This window comes from Neophocaena asiaeorientalis, unplaced genomic scaffold (genome assembly GCF_003031525.2).
Source record: "Neophocaena asiaeorientalis asiaeorientalis breed wild unplaced genomic scaffold, Neophocaena_asiaeorientalis_V1.1 scaffold302, whole genome shotgun sequence".
Classification (NCBI taxonomy): Eukaryota; Metazoa; Chordata; class Mammalia; order Artiodactyla; family Phocoenidae; genus Neophocaena; species Neophocaena asiaeorientalis.
In genome coordinates, this window is record NW_020174038.1 from 902,503 (window position 1) to 926,840 (window position 24,338).

At 49.8% G+C, this 24,338-nt stretch overlaps 1 protein-coding gene across 2 annotated transcripts in view; it reads right to left on the reverse strand.

Annotated features, from left to right (window-relative positions):
- Positions 1 to 3,471: 3,471 nt before the first annotated feature.
- OVOL2 (ovo like zinc finger 2) overlaps positions 3,472 to 24,338 on the reverse strand; it is a 28,008-nt gene continuing 7,141 nt past the window's right edge. The window contains exons 3-4 of one of the 2 annotated variants that reach the window (XM_024753720.1): positions 17,865 to 18,057; positions 3,472 to 4,175 (exon numbers count right to left, since the gene is read on the reverse strand). In XM_024753720.1, the coding sequence (XP_024609488.1) occupies positions 3,862 to 4,175; positions 17,865 to 18,057 (507 nt within the window). In that variant the 3' untranslated portion in view covers positions 3,472 to 3,861. The remainder of the gene's footprint in view (positions 4,176 to 17,864; positions 18,058 to 24,338) is intronic. The other variant, XM_024753721.1, reaches the window with a different exon arrangement.

Genomic DNA, 24,338 nt, shown 5'->3' on the forward strand with positions numbered 1-24,338 from the left:
ATCCTCACCCTGGAATGTGAGTGGAAGGGCTGTGTGCCACGTCCGGGCAGCAGCTTCAGAGGGTGGGTGTGACACGTCCACACCTGTACCAGACCCAGGGCTGCCCCACCCATGTCCCCTCAGCATCTGCTGTATGGGGTTGGTACATAAGATTGCTCACGGCCAAGCCCTTGAACTCTGCCTGAGGGCTTTTCCTGGCACAGGAAGCATGCCTGGCCAGTGCACAGGGCAGGTTGGAAGCGCCCAGAAAGGAATGACTCCAGTGCCAGCACCCTCAACCAAACCCCCAGGCATGGGGAGCTAGTGGACCATGGCTTGCTATGCCCCTCCTGTGCGGGAACAGTCTCCCAGCAATCCCCTCTTGGATTAAGCTCCAACTGCCCACATCAGTACAGCCTCCGGTTACAGCCCTTGCATTCGTTGTCTTTCTTTTCCTGTCCCACTTCCCCACCTCCCTACATCTGTTGCTTTCTGGGATCACCTGCTAAGCCAGCAACTTGAACTTGAACTCTTGACTCAGAAGCAGCTTCTGGAGGAAACCAAACCAGAACAATTCTCTTACTGGCTGAAAACCAGAACCCCAGCTCCAACCATGCCCATGTTCACAAGGTCCCAGGGCAACAGATGAAAGAGGTTCCAGGACTTCCCTGGTGGCGCAGTGGTTAAGCATCTGCCTGCCAACGTAGGGCACACGGGTTCGAGCCCTGGTCCAGGAAGATCCCACATACCACGAAGCAACTAAGCCCGTGCGCCACAACTACTGAGCCTGCACTCTAGAGCCCACGAGCCACAACTACTGAAGCCCGCACGCCTAGAGCCTGTGCTCCCCAACGAGAAGCCACCGCCATGAGAAGCCCGTGCACCGCAACGAAGAGTAGCCCCCGCTCACCACAACTAGAGAGAGCCCGCGTGCAGCAACGAAGACCCAAAGCAGCCAAAAATAAAAAAATAAATACATTTATTAAAAAAAGAGGTCCCAGTCCCTGAGTGATCGTATGGAGGAGAACTACCTGCCAACCCAGAGCTGCTAGGTGAGGAAGAAACACCCTTCTCTCTTCTTTAAGCCATACCACATGCTGGGAGTCTTTGTTCCAACAGCTGTGCCTTGTCTTAGCTGGTACACCTACCCAACCTCCATTTCCTCCCTGGGCACTGCACCCTGCTTTCTGCCGGGGAAGCACTTTCCCATCCCTCCCAAGCCAGAGGTGTAGCCAGCCTGCTCTCTCCAGCCCTGCTTCGGAGGAGGCAGGAGCACATGGTTCAGGCCTGGGCCAGCAGAGCACAGTGATTGGCTAGGGTTGGAGGGGAGAGATGATGACAAGAGACAGACGGGGCCAGTCAGACACAGGAAGCATCAGCGCAGGATCTTTGGCTAAAAGATAAACCCCCCTTCTGCTGGGCTGCTGCACAGACGTCCAGAGCAGTGGATGGCCATCCAGCCCCCACTTGAATCTGCCTGAGAAAAAAGCCGCCTGGAGGAAAACTGGATAAAAGACAGAAAGATAAAGGATATGATTTAAGCACCTAGATCCAGCCACCCCTGAAGCTGGAAAAACCCTAGACATTACAACTAATACATTCTTTTCTTCTGTTAAAGTCATTTTAAACTGGGTTTCTGTCACATGCCACCAGAAGAGTTCTGTTTAATAAAAATCTGACCCTAAAGAGAACACCACGTCAGCTAGTTCACAATTCCCTATGCAAAACCGGCCACAGGCCAGCTGGCCCAGCCAGTCATCGAGATATTCCTTTACAGGAATGCCAGGTAACTGAGGAAGGCAAATCAGCCACCTTCTAGCCTCTCTCCCCTGTATCAGCTGCTGAGACACAACCCAGTTTGCCCACTGGACCAGGGCTGAGCCCTCAGCACTGGCTGTGTCCCTTGAGGCTGCACTGGGCAACCACCACACCCCACATGCCACTGTGGGTCCCAAGGGCAACCCTGCCGCTGCTGATGCTCAAACGTGGCCATTTAGACCACGTGGCACTGCAGCCTCGGCCCAAACACCCAGACCTTCAGATGCAGCAGAGCAGGACCCATGGTGGCCCCTCAGGCTGGCCCGCAGCACTGAGTCTTACCTTCAGAGAAGCCGGAGGAGTGAGGATCCCCCAAAGCCTGCCCTAGTCTCACGTTTGCCTCTTGTGTAGCCAGCGTTGGACCTGAGGCCTTGTCTTTCCTTTTTGAAGGGAGGGTGGGGAGAGGGAGGGAAAAAGGAGTTCTGACCAGACTTAGGGGCCCAGGACCCTTCCTCCAGCGGCCAGCCCGGCCGACGGCCTCTGGTTGCCTCCCCTGCCCCCCACCACCTGGCACAGGGATGCTGACCCCCCAGGAGTGCTCTAGAGGACATCATGCAGCGAGGGGTGCCTGGTTCAGTGCCCGGTGCATCGTAGGTGCTCGGAAAGAGGGTTTATTTCCTCCCTCTCTCCCTTCCTTCCTTCCGAAAGAAAAGTGCTGACTCAGCAAAGAAATGTTGCGTTATACGGGATGTACCACTTAAACCGCCCGGATCCTGACATGAGGCCCTGCCCACAGTGGTGGCAGGGGAGGGGGCAGGGGGGAGAAGTAGGGAGAGAAGGTGGGAGGGAAGGGGGGAGGGGAGGAGAGGAGCAAGGGAGGATAACGGATGGGAGGGAGGAAATAAGAAAGAAAATGGCCTCACCATCCAAACGTTCCCAAAGACAGACTTCCTTGACTTTCAGAGTGGAAATGAGCCTGCGCGCTCCGCCCCGTCAGCGCCCAGGCACAGCTGATCCGCACCTCCTACAATTCAATCCCTCCCGGCCACAGGGGCTCCTGAGAGTTCTAGGTCCTTCCTCCAGCCCCTGCAGGCACAGAAGGACCCTGGAGACCACCTCACACACTCGCCCCATCCCCCCGTCGGCTTTATTGTTAACCTCCCACACGAGGAGGTGCAGGTGGCCAAAGGTCACCTCGCGCAGCAGTCACATGCCCGGAAGGAGATGCTGACCCCGCCATCACCCCCCCCCCCCCCGCCCCCCCTGCAGGGGCACTGAGGGCCCCCAGGGTCTCCTCATGCTCCAGCCTCGGCCCCGCGATGTCCACGATGTCCCTGGTGCTGGACTCACGGAGGGGGCATGGCCTTCAGCCAGCAGGCCCGGTCCTGGAGGCCAGAGCATCTCTGCAGCAACACCCTGGCCCAAAGAGCATCTGTGAGCCGCCTGCCAAGCTGAGCCCAGCGCCTCGGCCTGGCAGCCACGTGTGGGGCTGTCTTGTCACCAGCTGTCTGTTTACCTTTACCCAACACTCAAGATGCCCTTCTTCAAACCCACCCACTAGTACAAAACATCAACCCCCAAATAACCTTAAGTCGAAGGTCCCACGATATGCCCTGGACAGGGAGCTACAGGTCAACGCTCTCCTGTTTCATTCTGATCAGGAAAATGTCACCAGGACGTTTCCTTTATTAAAATAATTCCTGCTAACTCTTTCAGAATAATAGGATTCATTTTCCCTGCTGGAGGAGCATTTCAAGTGGAAGTACTTTTATTTCAAGGCACCATATCAATCGCTCCAAGGGGTGTCTCTCTTAAGAACACCCCTGCCTCCATGTGTGAAAATCCTAAAAAAAAAAAAAAAAAAAAAAAAAACCCAAACCCCAGACGGTGATCAAAGCCATCCACAAGCTTTCATTCATGTGACAGTGTTCCTGAGGATACGGGTTACGGGGGGCCTGAAGCCACTGTTATCACTGACAGCCTTGGAACGGAGCCCCGCATCGAGGCCCCCAGAGGACAGAGAGATGGACGGAACACTTGGACTTAGAAAGAGCCCGTGGGTCAGGGGGCCCTCAAGACCGGGAATCTGTGGACATGTGGCAGCGTTGGCATCCACGCCCTCTCCTACTTCTCCTCCTCCTCGCTCAGGTTGGCATTACCCTGGAGCGTGGATGTCAGCTTGTTTTGCAAGAGGGCTGCCAGTTTCTTGGATGTCTTTTTGAGGAACGCGCTGCCCGGGTGGGCACCATTCACATGCAGGTACAGGTCCTCCTGGGTGGGGCCCGTGTAGCCACAGTCTTCACAGACGTACAGCTTGTCCCGGCGCTGCTTGTAGGCATACTGCTGCTGCACCCCATGGATCTTCTTCAGGTGGGATTCCAAGGAGCAACGCTGGGTGAAGGCTTTGTGGCAGACGTCACATTTGTAGGGGCGAATGCCTGCAGGGTAAGGGGCAGACACAGCACCGGTCGGTCACAGCCCAGCCAGAGCCTCCCACTATGAAGCCATTAAAAGTCATCCTGCACCACCCAACGGCAAAAAACCAACAACACAATTCGAAAACGGGCAGAGGAACCGAACAGGCATTTTTCCAAAGACGTACAAAGGGCCGACAGACACATGAGAAGATGTTCACCATCACCAATCATCAGAAAAATGCAAATCACAACCACATAGAGAGGAGAGATCACCTCACACCTGTCAGAATGGCCATTATCAAATAGACAAAAGGTAACAAATGCTGGTGAGGGTGTGGAGAAAAGGGGACCCTTGTGCACTGTTGGTGGGAATGTAAATTGGTGCAGCCACTGTGGCAAACAGTATGGAGGTTCCTCGAAAACTTAAAGACAGACCTTTCTATATTATATGATCGAGCAATCCCACTGTGAGTATTTATCCAAAGGAAATAAAAACAGGATCTCAGAGAGATATCTCCACAGCCATGTCCACTGTAGCACTATTCACAATAGCCAGGACATGGAAACAACTTAAGTGTCCACCAACAAATGAATGGATAAAAGAGGTGTGGTATATATCTACAATGGATTATTATTCAGCCAGGAGAAAGAGGAAATCCTACCATTTGCAACAACATGGATGGACCTTGAGGACATTATGTTCAGTGAGATAAGCCAGACAGAGAAAGACGAATAGTGCGTGGTGTCACTTAGATACAGAAAAGTCAAACTCTCAGAAACAATAGAAAAATCGTTGCCAGGGGCTGAGGGGGAAAAAAAAAAACATCATGACCAAGGATGAGAAACATGAGGAAAATGATTAGGGCAGGAGACAAAATTGTCCACAGAGCAAACATAATAAAAAAGGATGCATACAGCAAAACACCACCACTCGCCTGCCTTAATGTCTGGGTTTCAAAGTGGGCAGAGTAAACCTTGTTTTCATTTTAGTTTGGGTTTCACTGGAAAAGGAGTTATTTGGGAGGTTGCCCTCAGGAGCGGTGACCCCATGAAAAGTGGGAGGTGACTCCCCACCTGCAGGGGAGGGAAGATGATGATGACAAGGAGGAGAGGGGTCATCCAGCCAGTCACCACTGTGGGCAACCAGAGTCCACATGGCCAGACGAGGTGCGGGACAGAGCAGAACACACACCTCCGAGTTACCCTGGCCCTCGGGAGCTGGAGTCTTTGTTCGCCTGCTCCAGTAGCACCGCGGAGAGCACCCTGGGTGGGACAGGTTCTCTCTCCCCAGCATGTACAGCCTGCCTTGGGGTAGAGTGGCCTCCAGCAAGGACATCCTCAGGCTGGGCTGCAGGTGTGGGCGGCCACGACATGGACGGGTGTGCCCAGAAATGGCAGGGGTCACAGGACACTGATGGTGTCGGCTACAGTTAGGAAACCATTTCCAACCTAGATCTCCTGCTGGCTTTAAAAGTGAGCTACTATGAGCGGGGCCTGCCTTCCAGATGGAGAGGCCACAGGTACCATATGAGCAGGGAGCTCAGCCAATCAAACCACAGTCGTGCCCATGCCCACCGTGGGCACCCGACAGTGTGACACGGGAACTTAGGTAAGGAGACCTCAGTAGGTGTATCTCAGGCTCTAAAGTCGAGGGGGGATTCAAGGAAGCATATAGTGTCCCATGAGCACGGAAGCCCAGAGAGGGTGAATGCTGTGCTCGGGGTCCGTGGAACAGAGTGGGCTGCCAGCTCTCAGAGCATCTCAGAGCCCAGAGGCCAGGAGGACCACTGCCCGCAGTAATCCCCAAAGCTTTCGGCTCAAAATTTGAGAGTATGTGAAAACATCAATCAAGATAAATATTTTCAAAATTAAAATACATACAAAAAAATCCATGATGAACAAGTTATCAAAATTTTAAGTAAGGACAGGATCCACCAGGGCTGCATGGAGTCATGTTGGAGCTTGAGGCGAAAGGGAAAATGTGCATCCCCGTGTAGACGTTTTTATTTGTTTTTTTAATGGTTAATTCTTTTTCCCCAAGAATGTTCGAGTTGCTGAAAGAATAGTGAAAAATTGAAAAACAGGTGTATTAAAATTCACATTCTAAAATGCTTAAATAGTTTATTTATGCCATAATGGGTTTTATCATGATTTTACTATCCTGGCTTTAACGGAAGCAAGCTATTATCAAAAGATATTTTCAAAATCTACTTTTCTCGCTTAACAATATTCCTGGTGCACCGTAACACAGTGATCAGAATGGCCATCATTTAAAAGTCTACAAACAACAAACGCCGGAGAGGGTGTGGAGAAAACGGAAACTCCTGCACTGTGGGTGGGAACGTAAGTTGGTGCAGCCACTGTGGAGAACAGTATGGAGGTTCCTCAGGAAACGAAAAACAGAATTACCACGTGATCCAGCAATCCCACTCTTGGGCATACATCTAGACAAAACTATAATTTAAAAAGATACATGTGAAAAAAAAAAAAAAAAAAAAAAAAGTAAAAAAAAAAAAAAAAAAAAAAAAGATACATGCACCCCTATGTTCATAGCAGCACTATTCACAATAGCCAAGACATGGAAGCAACCTAAATGTCCATCGACAGATGAATGGGTAAAGAAGATGTGGTGCATGTATACAATGGAATATCACACAGGCATAAAAAAGAATGAAATGATGCCATTTGCAGAAACATGGATGGACACAGAGATTATCATACTAAGTGAAGTAAGCCAGACAGAGACACAAATACCATATGATATCACTTATATGTGGAATCTAACATATGACACAAATGAACCTATCCATGAAACAGAAACAGAATCACAGACATAGAGAACAGACTGGTGGTTGCCAAGGGGGAGGGGGTTGGGGGAGGGATGGAGTGGGAGGTTGGGGTCAGCAGATGTAAGCTATTATATATAAGATGGGTAAAAAACAAGGTCCTACTGTATAGCACAGAGAACTATATTCAATACCCTACGATAAACCATAATGGAAAAGAATATCAAAAAAAAGAATATATAACTGAATCACTTTGCTGTACAACAGAAATTAACACAACATTGTAAATCAATTATACTTCAAGAAATAAATAAATATTCCTGGAGATTTTCCCACATTGGTGCTTACGGCTTGGTCTCATTCCTTTTTAAGAGCACCGTGGTATTTTGTTGTACAGCTGCACCCAAATCCCATCTTTTAAAAACTGTAGAGACTGAGGAAGCCCTGCTCCAGCCCACACCCTCCCATCACATGATGCTGCCTTGTACGACCTGGTACTAAGGTGTAGTCCACCTCACATCACATCACCTAGGAGCTCGTTGGAAGCACAGAGCCTCGGGCCCCACCCCAGACGTCCTGATCCAAGCGAAAGCAGTGTTTCTCAAATGTGAGCCCGAAACAGAACTACCTAGAGGGCTTGTCAAAACACAGATTCCGGGCCCCCCTGCTGGCGGATCCGGTTCCGGGGTGGGGATGAGAATCTGCATTTCTCACAGGTTCCCAAGTGCTGCCGAGGCTACTCATGCTGGAGCCACAGATCTGAAGCAACGCGTGGTGAAGACGTAGGACGGCACTTGGGGTGTCTGAGGCAGCCAGGCCCCCCCAAGTCCTCTCTTCAAGGTTAAACGTCCCCAGTTCCTCACTGGTGGCGCGTGGTGGGGAGCCGGGAGAGCTATGTCTGTTCATGAAGTTTTTTAAGTACACAGATGACAAAGGAAGTCAAAATGGAAAAAAATACTCCCCCCACCCTCGTTCAACCACCTGAAAAAATCAAGTCGCTTCCATTTTTCTTCCTGTCCACATCCAGAAGCTCCCATCCCTTCCCCTAACGTTCATGTGAAAAGAATTGTGTTAGCTCAATGCCGTGGTGGGGTGTTCCTCCAGCCCACCCACGCAGAAAGCAGGCCTGTATTATATTCCACATGTTTCAGAAAAACTGCTAAAAGAAACTCCTTTATAATCCTCAGCACTTGGCGCATAATAGGTGCTCAGTAAATCATTTTTATTTTTTATTTTATTATTTTGTTTTTGGCCGCACCACGTGGCTCGTGGGATCTTAGTTCTCTGACCAGGGATCGAACCTGGGCGCTCGGCAGTGGAAGCGTGGAGCCTTAACCACTGGACCAGCAGAGAATTCCTAATAGGTGCTCAGTAAATAATTTTTGAATGAATGAATGAATGAATCCTACTGGCCCAGGAAAAAGAGAGGTCACATCTTGGGGCTAGTTTTCTACAAACGTAGGGGCCGTGAGGCCTCTCCAAAGGAATACACCACGTAGGTTGCGTGTCTGGGCCACAAGGGGCTTTGTGTTAACCAGGCCTCTGCGCCCACATGGCAGCTGGTTCCCACCACCTCTGGCTGATCAAGCAGCAACCTGACTTCAGACCCGAAGCTCATCAAGACAGAAATTCACCCAGAGGTCAGCTGCTCCTTTCAAGGGTGACTGGAAACAGCCCTCGACTATTTTAAAACATCCAAACTCAACCGGTGGGGAAACCAGCACACTGACACCAGGCTTTAACCTGGATTCTGGAAGTGGACGCTTCAAATCCTGCTCCTGGGGGTCCCCACTCCCAACGGTGACCTGAGAAGGTGATGCGGACGGGGCTGCATGGCTTTGCCTGAGCCCTGCCCCTTGCGGAGGGCATCGGGCCAGGGCCAAGTCCACTCGCACGGTCACGTCTCCTTCCTCTCTTCATTCCGCAGCTCAGCCGAATCCTACGGGCACAGCACCCAGCAGAGCCTGGATAGCCAGGACTAGAGGATTTCAGAGCCCTGCGCCGTGCAGATGACGGCTAGGATGAGGATGACTGCGGGGGGTGGAGCAGGGTAGACAGGAGGTCCCCACACCTCTAGTTATGGCAGTTAATTCTGACTTTTGCAAACCTACCCTCCCCACCCCGCTCTGCAAACACCACATTCATCCCTCGCTCACTGGTGCAGGCAGACATGGTCACCCAGCAGCTGCCTCTTGGTGACTCTTTCTGGGCTGGGGAACAAGTCCCTCCCTCCTGGAGTCCTCCTCTCCCCCAAACTCGGGGAGCAGGGGATGAAGGGGGCCAGGGAGGAGCCCCAGATGAGGGGGACAGATACCAAGGCCTCCCTGACATTGGGCCTCACCTGTCCTGGACGTGGGCGCTCTCGAGCAAAAGCCAATCTTATCCGAGCCTGGAGTGGGATCCCGGAACCATCCCCGCACCAGGCATCGTTAACCTACTGACACCTACACAGTAACAGAGTCCAAGGCCACTGGAAACCCAGGCACCACCCATCAGCCACGCATTAACTGAGTCCACACCTCAGTTTCCACACCTGTAAAATGGGGATAATAATTGATACCCCTTGTAAGGCTGCTCTGAGGATTAACCGAGATCTCACAAGCAAAGGATGCAGCACACACTGAATATTCAACAGGACGCAGCTTCAACAGCTTACAATCCAGGTCAACAGAACGCAGACACGCTCTATTCAGAAGCTGGCTGGCTGGTGGGTATGTGAATATTTAGTATCTGTCTTTAAACTGTATCTATATGTACACCTTTTTGTTCATTATCTATTTTACAATAAAAAAGGATAATTTTTCCTATAATAAATCATAATGGAAAAGAATATATATACACATATGTATAACTGAATCACTTTGCTGTACGCCAGAAACTAACACAGCACTGTAAATCAACTATACTTCAACTTAAAAAAATAATTTTTTTAAAGGCTAATTTTTTAAAATGTCGTTCCTAGGCAGCTGGTGGAGAGAGGAGGGGACAGACTTCCTTCCCCGTCCACCCTCCAGACTACCGTGCTGCGGGTCTGTATCACCTCGAGCAGAAAATACTGTGTGTTGGGTTATCACAAAGGGTCTCTTCTTTTCAAATGTTCTATTCCTACTACCAAATCAAGCTTCATGTCACTCATCCCCAAAGAAAAGTCTTTGTCATTGGCGCTCTCTGCTTGCTGTAGCTAAGTCTCCTTTACTGAACTTTATCCAAACATGGACTTCAGCAAGGAGCTCTCTGCAGGCCTCCTTGTGGGACTGGACATTTAGGACAAACTCTTCGGGAGGCAATGTGACCACCCCGTAAACATCACAATGGGTCTACCCTTTGGCCCACTTCAGGGAAATTATCTACAGAAAGACTCACACAAGTAGGCAAAGGATTTACAAGAATATCTGTGGTAGTCCTGTCTAAAATTAAAAGAGAGAGACAGAGAAAGAGAGGAAGGAAGGAAGGAAGGGAGGGAGGAGGGAGGGAAGGAGGGAAGGAGGAAAGAAAAAACCGACCCTGAAAATGTAAATAAGTGTCATCATTTGGGGCAAGAAAAAAAAATGACAGTGCCTCCATATTTGAAATTACGTCATAATCTCATATTAAGAAACGCTCTGACAACTATTCAAAAGAGTGATGTATGTCCACCTCTGCAGATGGGAAACAATCTCCAGGATAGATAGTGCACGAAAAAAGCAATGTGTGTTAAAAACTTCCGGGGAAAAAAAAATTAAGTGGTGGCTTGCTTTCAGGAGTGGAACTAGGGCTTGGTGTGGAGAGGAGGCTTCTTTTTTTCTTTCTTTCATTCTTCCCTTTCAATATTATTTTTTGTAGCTAAAAAGTCAGTCAGTATAAAAGAGGGGAGAGTTTGGTGAGTGAAGGAGGCCACCCTACAAGGCAGCATTCAGCTCCCTCGGGGTGGAGGTAACTCTATTCTTTTCTCCCACCCGCCCCGCTCCAAACTTCTCCCAGCCTGCATTTTTCCCAGTCCAATCAACCCTTCCCCGTAGGCTCCAAACAGACACCATTGTTTCCTCTTCTTCAATCAAGATGGGATTTGTTTGCCTTCTCCTCCTTCTCAATGTGGCCCAGATGGAAGATAAGGCCCGAGGGCCCCACCAAGGGGGGCAGGGCAGACCCTGCGCTCCGGCCAGAGCCCCCTCCCCACTGCCCGGACCTCAGATGTGAATTCCTCAGCCTCCCTCCGTGGAACTCAGAAGCTTCGGTAGGAACAGCAGGCGCACCTCGAACCAACGCCTTTACTCTAGTCAGGGTCCTAAAGTTATCACCAACCCGAGTTATGCCCCCCTGGAGCCCTCACAAACCGAGCGGGGGACCCCGCACGTATGTGTGCCCTTTTCGACTGGTTACAGCAGCGCAAGCTCTCTCCTGTGTAGTCTGTATATTGACTGAAGTCTTTTACAAAATAAGTAGTCACTTTACATACGAGAAAAATAAAATGCATTCAGTGCAAACTGTACTTGTCTGATGAGCCTGGCACACCTGGTCACCGTGGCGAACAACGCCCAGACCACACCTGACACCTCAGTAAACGTTCACCACGCCCCCAGGTGCCACTGGCGCCGGGGTCCCTGGGCAGCGAGGGGGGAGACACTCAGTGCTGAGTTTGGCACCTGCTGGTTGTTGGAATCTAAATGACAGATTTCCCCCACCCACACCCTGCCCCCAGCAAACTCTCTCCTTCCCTGGATGGCCAGCTGGCTCAACCTAAAACACGTGAACAAATCCAGAAGAATATTCTGTAAAACCAGGCCCGTGACGTTCTTCACGGGCTATGAACTGAATATACAATCCTATCTTGAAAGCTCATCCCTCCCACCCCCTGTCTCTATTTTGTCCTGAGGTGGGTCAACAGCCATAATTTCACACATTGGCCTCAGTGACCCTGTCAACTCCACTTAAATAGAGCAATTCCCTCTATTATGTGTGCAGTGGACCCTCTTGGTCCCCCATCAGGACCCCCTTTTCTGGGCCAGTACTTCACTCCCCAGCTGTCACCTATTTGGCAGCTAACAGTTCCTGGATGCCCCCTTCTCCAAGGAACGGGCACTGGGCAAGTGACCTGCCCACCCAGGGGAAAGGAAGCCTCTAACTCACATGGGCACAGAAATGTCCCCCACTTGCCTGGGGACAGGACAGGCCTGTAGCGCCAGTCACACCGCAGAGCCCTGGTGTGATCAAGCTGGGGCCACATCCCTGCTACCCTGTCCTGCTCTCTCCTCCCTCACAGGTTTCTCCCAAGAGCTCTCCCTCAATAAATCAGTTTATAAGAATCGCCATCTCAGAGTCTGCTTCTAGGGAACCCAACCTAAGTCAATTTGGATTGAAAACAGCCACTCATTTGCAGACGTATTTTCACAAAATGTTAACCGAGTTTCTTCTGTTCCAGTTTCTCTCTTCCAATCTGGACTCAGATGTCATTTGCTGCTCCCCCTCCCCCATCACACACACACACACACACACACACACACACACACACACCTCTGATCTACTCTTTCCTTGGTGAAGTCATATCCAGAAAAGAAGTCTTAATCTTTTCTTTCATCTGCTTGAATATTAAGGTAAGACATTTCCAGGCTCCGGTTTCCCTGGACCTTTTCCAAGAAGTTTCCTTGTGTTCTGAGTCTTTCCTTAGAGGCCCCGCTCTCTCAGGAGGAGACGTGGGGGAGGGGATTAATCCCAATCCCCGGTCCCACTGTCTTTGCCCACCTCATCAACACTGTCGCTGCAGTTCTCAAAAGAAGGGTCCTGGGATCCCAGGTAAGTCTTCAAATTAGTCATGGTCTGGCCCAACCGGACTGGGAGCAACCATAACCTTCACTCATCTGCCTACTGTAGTTGTGAGAACACTGTCCACATCTTTGCTTCTGGTCCAAACACAACATTTACTTGTAATTGTCAAGAGCCAAAATCCAACATTCACGTCTCCATCAAAGGCAAAACCGAATTCCCAGAATTCTGGTGAGATCTTTTGGAGCCAGTGAGGTGGTACACATGAACTACAGAAAGATCTAAGGAGCCCAGATTTTTGCTCTTTTTACTGATTATCCCTTTTGCACAGAGCTCAGAGCTTGCAGGGCAGGCCTCTGGCGCCAGGAGGCCAGGCCTGTCCCTCCAGTTCCCGCAGAGGGGCATCCCCAGATCTGGGGCCCCTTTTTTCCGTTTGCCACCAGCCAGTTTGTCAGCAATGTTTTGACTCCTCTTCCTGGTCATTATTACCTGGAGGCACATCTCCATCAGAAAATAAACCAGGGAATTCGTCCCACCCTCCCCTTCCTCCCGCGTCCACATCTCCGTTCTCTACATCTGCATCTCTGTTCCTGCCCTGCAAATAGGTTCATCTGTACCATTTTTCCAGATTCCACATATCTGCATTAATATAGGATATTTGTTTCTCTTTCCGGCTCACTTCACTCTGTATGACAGACGCTAGGTCCATCCACATCTCTACAGTTGGGAGATTAGAATTGACTTATATACACTACCAACGTGTAGAATAGATAGCCAGTGGGAACCTGCTATAAAGCACAGGGAGCTCAGCTCGGTGCTCTGTGACGACCTAGATGGGTGGGATGGGGGGTGGTGGGAGGGAGGTCCAAGAGGGAGGGGATATAGGTATACATAGAGCTGATTCACCTCATTGTACAGCAGAAACTAACACAACATTGTAAAGCAATTATACTCCAAAAAAAACAAAACAAGACAAAAACGAAACAGGGAATTCCCTGACTGTTCAATTGTTAGGGCTCCACGCTTCCACTGCAGGGGGCACGGGTTCGATCCTTGGTCGGGGAACTAAGATCCCACGTGCCTGGAGGCACGGCCAATTAAATAAATAAAATGAACCAGAGGGAAAATAGGTTCAAGACATTTCCATAATGCTATTTGTTGGTCGCTTTAAGAGTCAAAATTATAATAAAAAAATTTTTAAATCATTAACTGTAGATTCAATGACCTTAGAGCTATCCAACAGAGATTAAAATGCAAGCCATTTTGTAATTTTAAAATGTCCAGTAGCCTCATTAAAATAAGTAGAAACAGGTGAAATTATTTTAAGGATACCTTTTGTTTAGCCCAATATATTCAAAACATTACCACTTCAACATGAAATCAACATTAAAAATTGATATATATTACGTCCTTATTTTGCATTAAGCCTTTGAAATCTAGGGTCTGTTTTACACGTAACCACACATCTCAATCGGACCAGCCACCTTCCACGGACCCAGAGCTCCCCGTGCGCAGAGAGGCTGCAGGGTTCCAGTCCTAAATGACTCCTGAGTGCCAGCCTCGCCCCTCATGGGATAAAGTGCATGATGCCCTCTGGGGAAGCATCAGGTGGAAGGCATTTTTATTCAGCAACCTGGTGATTTTCAGCCCCTCCTTTAAGAGTCACTAGAAGTTTCATCTTTGAGGAGTAGGAGATGAAGGAGCCCAGGGCCCTGGGGGTGGGGGTGGGGCGGGGTGCAGGCCACCCCCTTTCTGCTCACTCTGTGGCCAGAGGACGTGCTGGCACCACTGAACACATGCTCAGACTGCTCAGCAACCCACTATAACGCCCAGGCTGGAGGGTGCGGTTTGTGCCTGGCCCGAGTTCCTCTCTATCTCGCCTCTTGCAGAGCAAGCTGGCTTCTAGAAACTGAACCGGGGCGGCTGGTAAGGCCCAGCCTCGGGAAGGACGCTGAGTGAGCACAGTACTGAGGGGCGGAGACAGAGAAGGGGCCTGTGGAAAGCGGGGGACCTGGACTCAGGAAGACCAGCCGTCTCCAGCTCCTCACCTGTGAACTGCGGGTAACAAGGGCTCGGGGCTCCTCGGGGCTGTTGGACACGACAGGATAAAGCCGAGGGCCTGGCCTGCAGAAAAGCCACCATTCTGAGCTCGCTACCACCTGAGGAAGCTGTGCAAGCCTCCACAGGCTCTCCCGTACCCCACTTCCTGCCCCTGGAGCAATTCTGGGGTGCATTGTGTGCATTCAGAGGACCCCCAGGGGGCTTGAGCCCCAGTTGCTCCCAGTGGTAACCCACTCAGTAAGTAACTAGCTCTCACTGAGTCTCCTTCCCTCTGTCTCCTCTCCTCATCCCCTCACTGTGCCCCCGGGACCATCTCCCAAATAAACGGCTTCACCCAAATCCTCGTGTCAGGGTCTGTTTCTGGGGGAACCCAAACTAAGACATTCCCCATCTGCAATGCCCTTCCCTCCCCGTCCAACTGTGAAAATCCTGCTCACTCTTCAAGGCTCAGCCAAAAGGACACCTCCACTGAGAAGCCTCCCTGGTGCCCCTAACAGCAACAATGCAACTTCCGGGCCTCCCCACCAGCATTCGCCACTTTTTCTTCTGTCTGGCACACCTGCTGGTTTCCTTGGGTCACAATCAGGGGTTTGGGTTCTTTCTCCCTATGTTGGCTGAGCTCTCCACAAGCACAGAGGTGAGTCTTCAAGCCTGCCACACCGCAGGGCCCCAGGAAAACTCTGCCAACTATTTCAACATTTACCACCACTAATAGCTCATAATTACTAAGTGCTTACAATTTGTGAAGCACTTTATATGCCATCATTGCCCTGAAACCTCGCAGCCATCACTTAGGTGATAGGTAATAAATCCATGCCCATTTTAGAGATGGACACACTAAGGCAAAAAGATAAGTAATTTCGACAAGGTTGCAGAATCAGCTAGCTCAGATCCAGAGTGCTTAACCACTGTGTGACCAACAGTGCAAACTCTTACAAACTCTTCCCTGAGAGCAGTCAGTCCCTAATATTTCTACTAATGGAGAATTAACTCAGTCACAGATGAGGAAGCTCCATATTTACTCCAACTGAAGGTACCAACAGCCCACAATGCTCCCCAAGCCCCCTTCACTCTGTGGGGGAGTGACCACAGAGCCCACCAGGTGAGGAGTTGCAGAAGAAATAGGCCATGCCCTCAAGGACACCCTCAGATAGAGAGGAAAAGCTGAGAAACTCTCCAGGACAACCAACGACAAATGACGGCATGAGTGGTCCCCAATTTCCTCCAGCTCCTTGGGTCAGTTGCCTATAAGCCCAGCTTTGCAGTCACGTAATGGGTCCATTGATAACCAGGGGTCCCCCCCATCACCCATAGGACCCCCACCCTTCACAGGACCCTCTACTACCCACAGGACCCTCCACCACCTACAGGACCCTTCACCCTCTATAGGACCCTCCCTAATCACACAGGACCATCAGTCTCCCTAAGCACTCTCCCTGACCCAACCCAGGTGTCAGCCTGGCCACACAGAGGTCAAACTTTTACTGAAGTCAGGCTACTGGTGCCTCTTGAAGGGAAGGTGACAGTGACCAGAGGGGGCAGGAGGGAGAGGCCAGTGTCTTATGGGGGCTGGAAATAGTCCAGCCAGTTATATGCTTGTGTTCGCTTTGTAAAAAGTCCTACATTCTCAAACTATGCACTTATGATTTGTGTGCTTTGCTGGATGTATGTTACATTTAAATGAAAATTTCACTTAAGAAAAGATTTTTTTAAAGGAAAAAGAAAAACCTTTTAGTATGCCAGTCCACTCTCTAGGGTGGAGGACACCCTTCTGAGGCCAGGGAGGAAGCTCATGGCCAGTACTCTAAGAAGAAAAAAGTGTGATAAGGGCTTAAAGGAAATCTGAATACAGAGGATCTGAGAACGGCCCTGTGTGGCGGCTGGGGACCCGAGAGGCCCCCTGGGAGAGAGGAGTGGTCATTTTCCCACCCCACCCCCAAAATGCTGAGGGAAACCCTAAACCCGGAAAGAGCTTGATGGGATCAGCGGGACTATAATTAGTAAATTCTATGAGGTTGTAGGGAGAGTGCGTGGCACCAGGGCAAGACTGAATGTTTAGGATGGGATGGATTTAGATGAGATGAAATGGGTGGGATGAAAAGATGGAGTGGGATGGGGTGGGAGGGGCTGGGACAGGATGGGGATTTGAAGATGGGACCCAGACTGTGAGGGGCTTTACATGGAGCCCATCAAGATGGGAAGTTTGGATTCTGTCCCACCCAGAGCTGAAGAAGGTTTTGTTTTGTTTTGTTTTGTTTTGTTTTGTTTTTGCGGTATGCGGGCCTCTCACTGTTGTGGCCTCTCCCGTTGCGGGAACGCGCAGGCTCAGCGGCCATGGCTCACGGGCCCAGCCGCTCCGCGGCATGTGGGATCTTCCCGGACCGGGGCACGAACCCGTGTCCCCTGCATCTGCAGGCACTCTTAACCACTGCGCCACCAGGGAAGCCCTGGAGAAGGTTCTTTTAGCAAGGAAATGGCATCTTAGAATTCTCCTCCAGGGATCGCTCTGGCACAGGTGTGGCCCTCAAGGAGCAGCCTAGAGGCCAGGTGTTTCCTAGACAAAACTACCAAGGCTACGAACAGCCAGAGGGGGCAGGAGGGCGGCCAACCGGCACCCCAGGGCTGTCTGTGGAAGGGAGCTGGTGAGGACCCAGACCCGCGCTGAGTAAAGCTCAGGGTGGGGTGACACTTGCCCACCCGCCCCCGCAGGAGGCTCGGGCAGCGCTAAGTCAGCTGCGTGTTCTCTTTCTGAGCTCTCAGGAGGAAGCCACGTGATGCTATTTTGAGACAGACTCACTTCCCGAGAAAGGAGCACAAAATACCAGCAGAGGGACCAGGGGGACCACATTCCATCCCTCAGCCCGGCCCGAGGGCTGCACCGAGTGGGCATCACAGCTTCCAGGACACTTCGGGCCAGTGATGCGCCGCCCATCTCACCGAGGCGAGAACAGGCTGAGAGCGGCGCGCGGGCCCCAGGGGACACCAATGGCAGGTGGCAGAGCCGGGCGGCCCACCCCAAACACCCCGCCCCGCGATTCTTCCGGAAACGTAACTCTGCCCCAGGCTCCCGACTGGGTTCCTTGCGGGGAAAGTCCAGGGGCTCTTGGCCGCGTCCCTCCCTCACCTGTGTGCGTGCGCACGTGCCTCTTGAGGTCGAAGGTGTCGTTGAAGCCCTTGCCGCAGAAACTGCACAGGTGCCTCTTCACCTGGCTGTGGCACTTGAGGTGCCGGTTGAGCATGCGCTGCAGGCGGAAGGCCTTGCCGCACAGGTCGCAGGTGTGAATCGCCGCGTCGCCGCCGCAGGTGCCTGTGGTGAACTGGGACAGAGAGAGGGGTGAGGACCCGCCCACCGCCTGGTGCGTCTAGGCTGGACCTGACTCGGGCTCCTGCACCCCCCCACACCCATGCTCCCCTTGGTCCTCGGGACAGACCTCTGATTACCAGCTGGGCACCCCGCCCCCAGCTACGCGCCTACGTTTCCCAGCCTCACAGCAAGTCCTGCGGGTGGGATCACCTGGCTGGTGAGATACACTCTCTAAGGGGAAGGATGGTGCCCTCTCCCCTGATTTACTCCTTCCTGCTCGGGAGAGCAACAGCCACCTCGGACCCAAGACGGAAGCCAGTGCTGAGGATGGAAGAGCAGAAAGGAAAGAGGAGTCTAGGTCTGATAACATCACAAAGCCCGCAAAGACAGCCACAGTCAATTCCTTCCTCCCGGCCAGCATCCACCAAGAGACTGTCTCCTCTCCCCCTGGATCTGGGCAGGGCCTGTGTCAGTTCCAGATCTTAAGAAACGGTGCAGCTTTTCTGCATCCTCCCTCTTGGAAGCCAGCAGCCATGAGGAAGCCTGACCCCACCATACTGTGGGGAAGCCCAAGCAGCCATGCAGAGGAGCAATGAGGTGCCAGGTATGAATAAAGACTCACTGGACCGTCCAGCCCAGCCAGGGCTGCCACCGGCTGAGTGAACAAACCCGGCCCAGAGGAAAACTGCCTAGCCCAGCCGTGCCCCAGTTCCTGACCCAGAATCATGAACAAATAAGACGGTCATCTTGGGAAGTGACTTGGTCAGGATCCCACAGTTTTGTTATCAGAAAAACTATAACCAAATCCCAGGTTCTGGACTGCCTGGTTCATTCGCTCAACCGTGTTTGCTGCCTCAAAGGAAGAAAACAGAATTTCTAACTGTGTGAAGAAAAACATGAGATCTGATATATTCATTAAAGGTTTCCTAGTTATCAGATCCTTTAGAAGATGGATCCAACCGTTCTGCCAAAATTCTATTCATCAAAGGACCTAAAAAACTTAATTTTCAGACAAACATTATTAGCAAGAAGAGTTGGTCTTTTCCTGGCTTAACACATTCCTTGTCTCAAACACCCTCCTTTCATCCACTGGGGTACGGCCTTCTGCCAAGCCTCAGCTCACCTGTTCCCTCCCTGATGAGCTTCTACAGGCACTGCAGCCCCTGCCCAAACTGGTCTGTGTACCCCTAAGACCAGTGCCTCTCAAACCTCAGTGCACACACGAATCCTCTGGGGGTCTTGTTAAAATGCAGGTTCTCTCTTGCACTGTTGGTGGGAATGTAAATTGATACAACCACTATGGAGAAAAGTATGGAGGTTCCTTGAAAAACTAAAAATAGAACTACCATACCACCCAGCAATACCACTACTGGGCATATACCCAGAGAAAACCATAATTCAAAAAGACACATGCACCCCAATGTTCATTGCAGCACTGTTTACAATAGCCAGGTCATGGAAGCAACCAAAATGTCCGTCAACAGACGAATGGATAAAGAAGATGTGGTACATATATACAATGGAATATTACTCAGCCATAAAAAGGAACGAAATTGGGTCATTTGTAGAGACGTGGATGGATCTAGAGACTGTCATACAGAGTGAAGTATGTCAGAAAGAAAAACAAATATCGTATATTAACGCATATATGTGGAACCTAGAAAAATGGTACAGATGAACCGGTTTGCAGGGCAGAAATAGAGACACAGATGTAGAGAACAAACGTATGGACACCAAGGGGGGAAAGCGGCGGGGGCGGGGGTGGGGGTGTGATGAATTGGGCGATTGGGATTGACATGTATACACTGATGTGTATAAAATGGATGACTAATAAGGACCTGCTGTATAAAAATAAATAAAATAAAATTCGAAAATAAATAAATAAATTTTTTTTTTAAAAGTGCAGATTCTGATTCAGGAGGGCTTGTGGAGTCTGGATGCTGCATTGCTAGACAGCTCCCAAGAGATGCCACCGTGCAGTCCATGGACCACACCTGAGATGTGAGGGGCTGGCCCTCACACGGTTCAGGACATTATTCCAACTCATTCCAGAGGCTTCCATCAGGCACGAACGTTTCCTCGACTAAACGCCTTGTGGAAGCCAGCAAGCATTCGCGCAGGCTCCTGCCCCCCCGCCCATGCCCCAAGCGCAGATGAGGGCCCTGCACGGTCAGAAAGTGTTGGTGGGCAATGACTCACAGGTGGCAGGAGGCAAAGACCCCAGAACAGGGCTTTCCAGTCAGCCCCCTCCACCAGTTCATTCTCACTGCTCCACCTTAGTCTCAGCCGACACTGATGTGTGCCTGATCCGAGACAGGGCCTGTGCTCAGAGCACCAGGATGGCTTGTCCCCAAGAAGCTGCCAGTCTAGTCGGACAGCAGACCGGGCAACAGGCCACTGCCATCTGGGAAGCCCCAGGTGCAAGGGATGGCTGGGAGGGGAGCCTAGCCCAGACAGTGGGCGCACGGGAAAGTGTACCCAGAGAGGTGAACATCTCAGCCAGGCCACGATGAAGAAGATGGGGGAAGGGCAAGGAATATCCCAGAGAGGGCGCTGGGAAAAGGGGGACTGTGTGTAGTCCAGCCTGGCCAGCCTGAGCCCTGGAGAGTAGCTGACGAACAGAGCTGAGGGAGGAGAGAAGGGCAGGGCCCCCAACGACTGTCAGAGGGCGGGGGGAGGGTGGGCACATTGGAAGATACAGGAGGACAACCGCAGGGCTTGAGTCTGATGACCCTCCTGCCTCATACCCCACCTCTGCCCCCCAAAGGGGTGGGGCCTCGCAGGGCCTGAGGGAGACCCAGCTGTGCCCAAGGCTCTTCTATCACAGGACAGGTCATGGTCTCCTGCTAATCCGCAGTCCCCATTCTAGTCACTGCCTCCCTTGAAGGGATGTGAAGAGACTAAATATGGCCCAGGTCTTGGCAAACAAAATGCCGTGAGCTTCTGAAGGCCAAGTCTACACAGGATAAAGGTCACTTGAGAGGTAGTGCGGCTAATGAAATAGAACAGAGGCACATGAACCTGGTAATTCTGATGAAAAACGTGAAGAAAGCTAGAACTGTCTTCTGAAAGTCTTGCACCATGTGCCCGAGGACTCGCCAACTGTGGTACCAACCTGAACCCTTGTTTACTTTAATCCTTTTGGTAAACTCCTATTTTTAAAATGCTCAGCATGTAACATGAATACCTCCTATTACAGTCCAGGATGGAAATCTCAAATCACTGACATTATTTGGTTTGAAAAGAGTAAAAATTTTGAGGGCAGAGGGGATGGAGATCAGTGACCATTTAAGGGAGTTCAGGGTCAGTGGATCATCTGACTGAGAGAAATACAGAAAGCTTTTTAACACAGGGGAGAAAGAGGGAATGAGGCGAGGGGACTGGAGAGGGAGGGCACCCCATTCTCTGGGGAACTTCCCTCTGGTTTTCTCAGAGCAAAAATAAAAGATCTCCAATTGCCTCAGCAAACGCAGTGTTCCCATTTCTCCACTTTTCACAACATGGAAAACTGAGTCAACACAAAATGCTCATGTAGAGAATTGCCATAAGGTGCACCCTCCAGCCCATGAAGGGTTGTTCGCCAACTATAAATGTATTTCTGACCAATCCAGACTCCAGACGTTTATGAATTATATCCAGAACGTCTGAAGAGGGCCTTTTCAAAAGAAGATGGAGGGTTAATTCAACAGCAAAAAGATCATGGCTGACGAAGCCAGCTTCTGCCAGACTTATTCACTTTTCAGAGGAAGGAAAACTTCCTTCGTTAGAAAGGTGAGAGTCCTTATTATTCAGCCATAAAAAAGAATGAAATCATGCCATTTGCAGCAACATGGATGGACTCAGAAATGATCATACTAACTGAAGTAAGTCAGACAGGGAAAGACAAATACTATATATCACTTATATGTGGAATCTAAAAAATAATACAAATGAACTTATTTACAAAACAGAAACAGACTCAAAGACAAAGAGAACAAACATGGCTACCAAAGGGGAAAGAATGGGGGGAGGGATAAATTAGGAGTATGGGATTAACAGATACCACTATATATAAAACAAACAACCAAGATTTACTGTATAGCACAGGGAATTATATTCAATATCTTGTAGTAACCTATAATGGAAAAGAATCTGAAAATATATATACACACATATGCATATATGTATATAGACATATGTATAACTGAATCACTTTGCTGTACACCTGAAACTAACACAACATTGTAAATCAACTACACATCAATTTTTTTTAAAGGAGGAATAAATAAATAAATAAATAAATAAAAATTTAAAAAATAAAAATAAAAAAAAGGAGAAATTCCTCAGAAACATATTTGGAGGATAAATTCCTAAACATGAAATTTATCCACAGAGTGTACTTCACATGTGCCTTGAAATTTGGTCTGTGATAGCAAAAAGCTGGAAACTACCTATATGCCCATCAATAGGGACTTGTTAAAAAAAAGATGGTATAACCATATAATAAAGTAGCTAGAAAAGGACAAGAGTACCAACTGCCAGTCACATGAGTGAGCCCTCCTGGATGTTCAAGCCCCCAGGAGACTCCAACCCCACTGTCATCTGACCGCATCCACAAGAGAAACCCCAGGCAAGACCCACCCAGCTGAGCCCAGCCAATCCGCAGAACTAGAAGACGTCATAATAAAGTGTTATAAGCTGCTAAATTTGGGGTTGTTTGTGAAGCAGCAACAGAACACTGGAACGGTGAGAGATGTATCACATTCTCTCTAGAACACCAGAGATGCCACATCTCTGCGTGTTCTCTCCCAGGATGGGCAGCATGATACAGAAGACACCCCCGATTCCTGAAATGATGCCCCATGTGCTAGAGGACCGGCAATCTCTCCTCGGGTCACCTGTCTGCTCACTGGGCCATCTTTATTATGTTTACACAGGCTTACACCTACCACTCTACTTCCTAGAAGTCCAAAATAGGGTTAACCAACTACCTTGTTACTCTGCAAGGGGTAGACCAAAACTAGTTACATCTTTGTCACCTGGTCACAAAATGAGTGGGGTGGAGAGACAAGAAATGCTGAGGATCAAATAAAAACCTAGACCTGGATGGCTGTGTGATGTCATTTAATATCCCTGGGCCATACTTTCCCACATGTAAAAATAATAAAATGGGATTAGATGAGCTCTTTTCCTAAGTTCAAATCCTGCTCTACCACCTACAGTCTGGGGAGTAGGCAAGTTATTACTCAACCTCTCTAAGCCATAATTTCATCACCCATAAAATGTGGACAATGATACTTGCCTCTTGGGACTGTTAAGGAATTAAATAAGAAAACCTACTTTAAAAAGACTGGGTGCTAGGGACTTGCCTGGCAGTCCAGTGGTTAGGACTCCACGCTGCCACTGCAGGGGGCAGGGGTCCGATCCCTGGTCAGGGAACTAAGATTCTTGCAAGCCGTGAGGTACAGCCAAAAAAGAAAAGACTGGTTGCTGCAGTAAATGCTAACTCTTAGAGTTCGACAAGCTCCAGAGTCCTGTGATCCTAAATAAAAGGTAATTGGTCAAAACCCATTGTTTCTCCATTTGTCTTTTGAGTTTTTCTCTCACTGATGGAAGAAAAAGGGAACCAACCTTCAGTGTGAGTCACTAGCCCCTAGTCCTTCAACTGCGACTCTGAAATCCAAATAGCTCTGAAAACCAACATTCACTCCTATCTCCCTTGGCAACAAAAGTGGAAGCTACCCATTTGGTGTCAATATTCGTGTTTTGATATGTAAAGTATTAATGTGTTCAATTACAGTATACCGCTCCAGACACTGTTATACTCAGAAAAAGCTTAATAGTCTCATCCTTAACCCAAAATTAACTCTCCAAAAGGCTTATTACTGAAGTGAGGAAGCTACCACGAGGATGGGAGGTGACATCAGTCTGGAGATTAATTAACTAACTGGAGATTAATTCAGGGCAAGAAAGATGAAGAGAGATAGCAGTTCCCCAAACCTGAAGCTTGGCGCTTTCTTATTTGCTGTCCTGTTTTCTGCAGGATCTCGGCTTTCATTTTAAAAAACACACAAAGTTCCCCTCTAGTTCTTCTAAAAACAGGCCTGTGCAGCAGAAACAAACCCATCATTGTATCAGAGCTGCTGAAGACTTCAGGAGCATCTAGGGAGGTAGGGACCTGGGCTGGCCCTCTGACCAACTTCAAAAGCTGGCTAAGGTCACTTACCTGTCAACTTCTAAAGAAAGAAAAAAAAAATCCTTTATTTTCTGTGGATGCTTCCACCAGACAAGTTCCTTAAATTAATGGTCCTATTT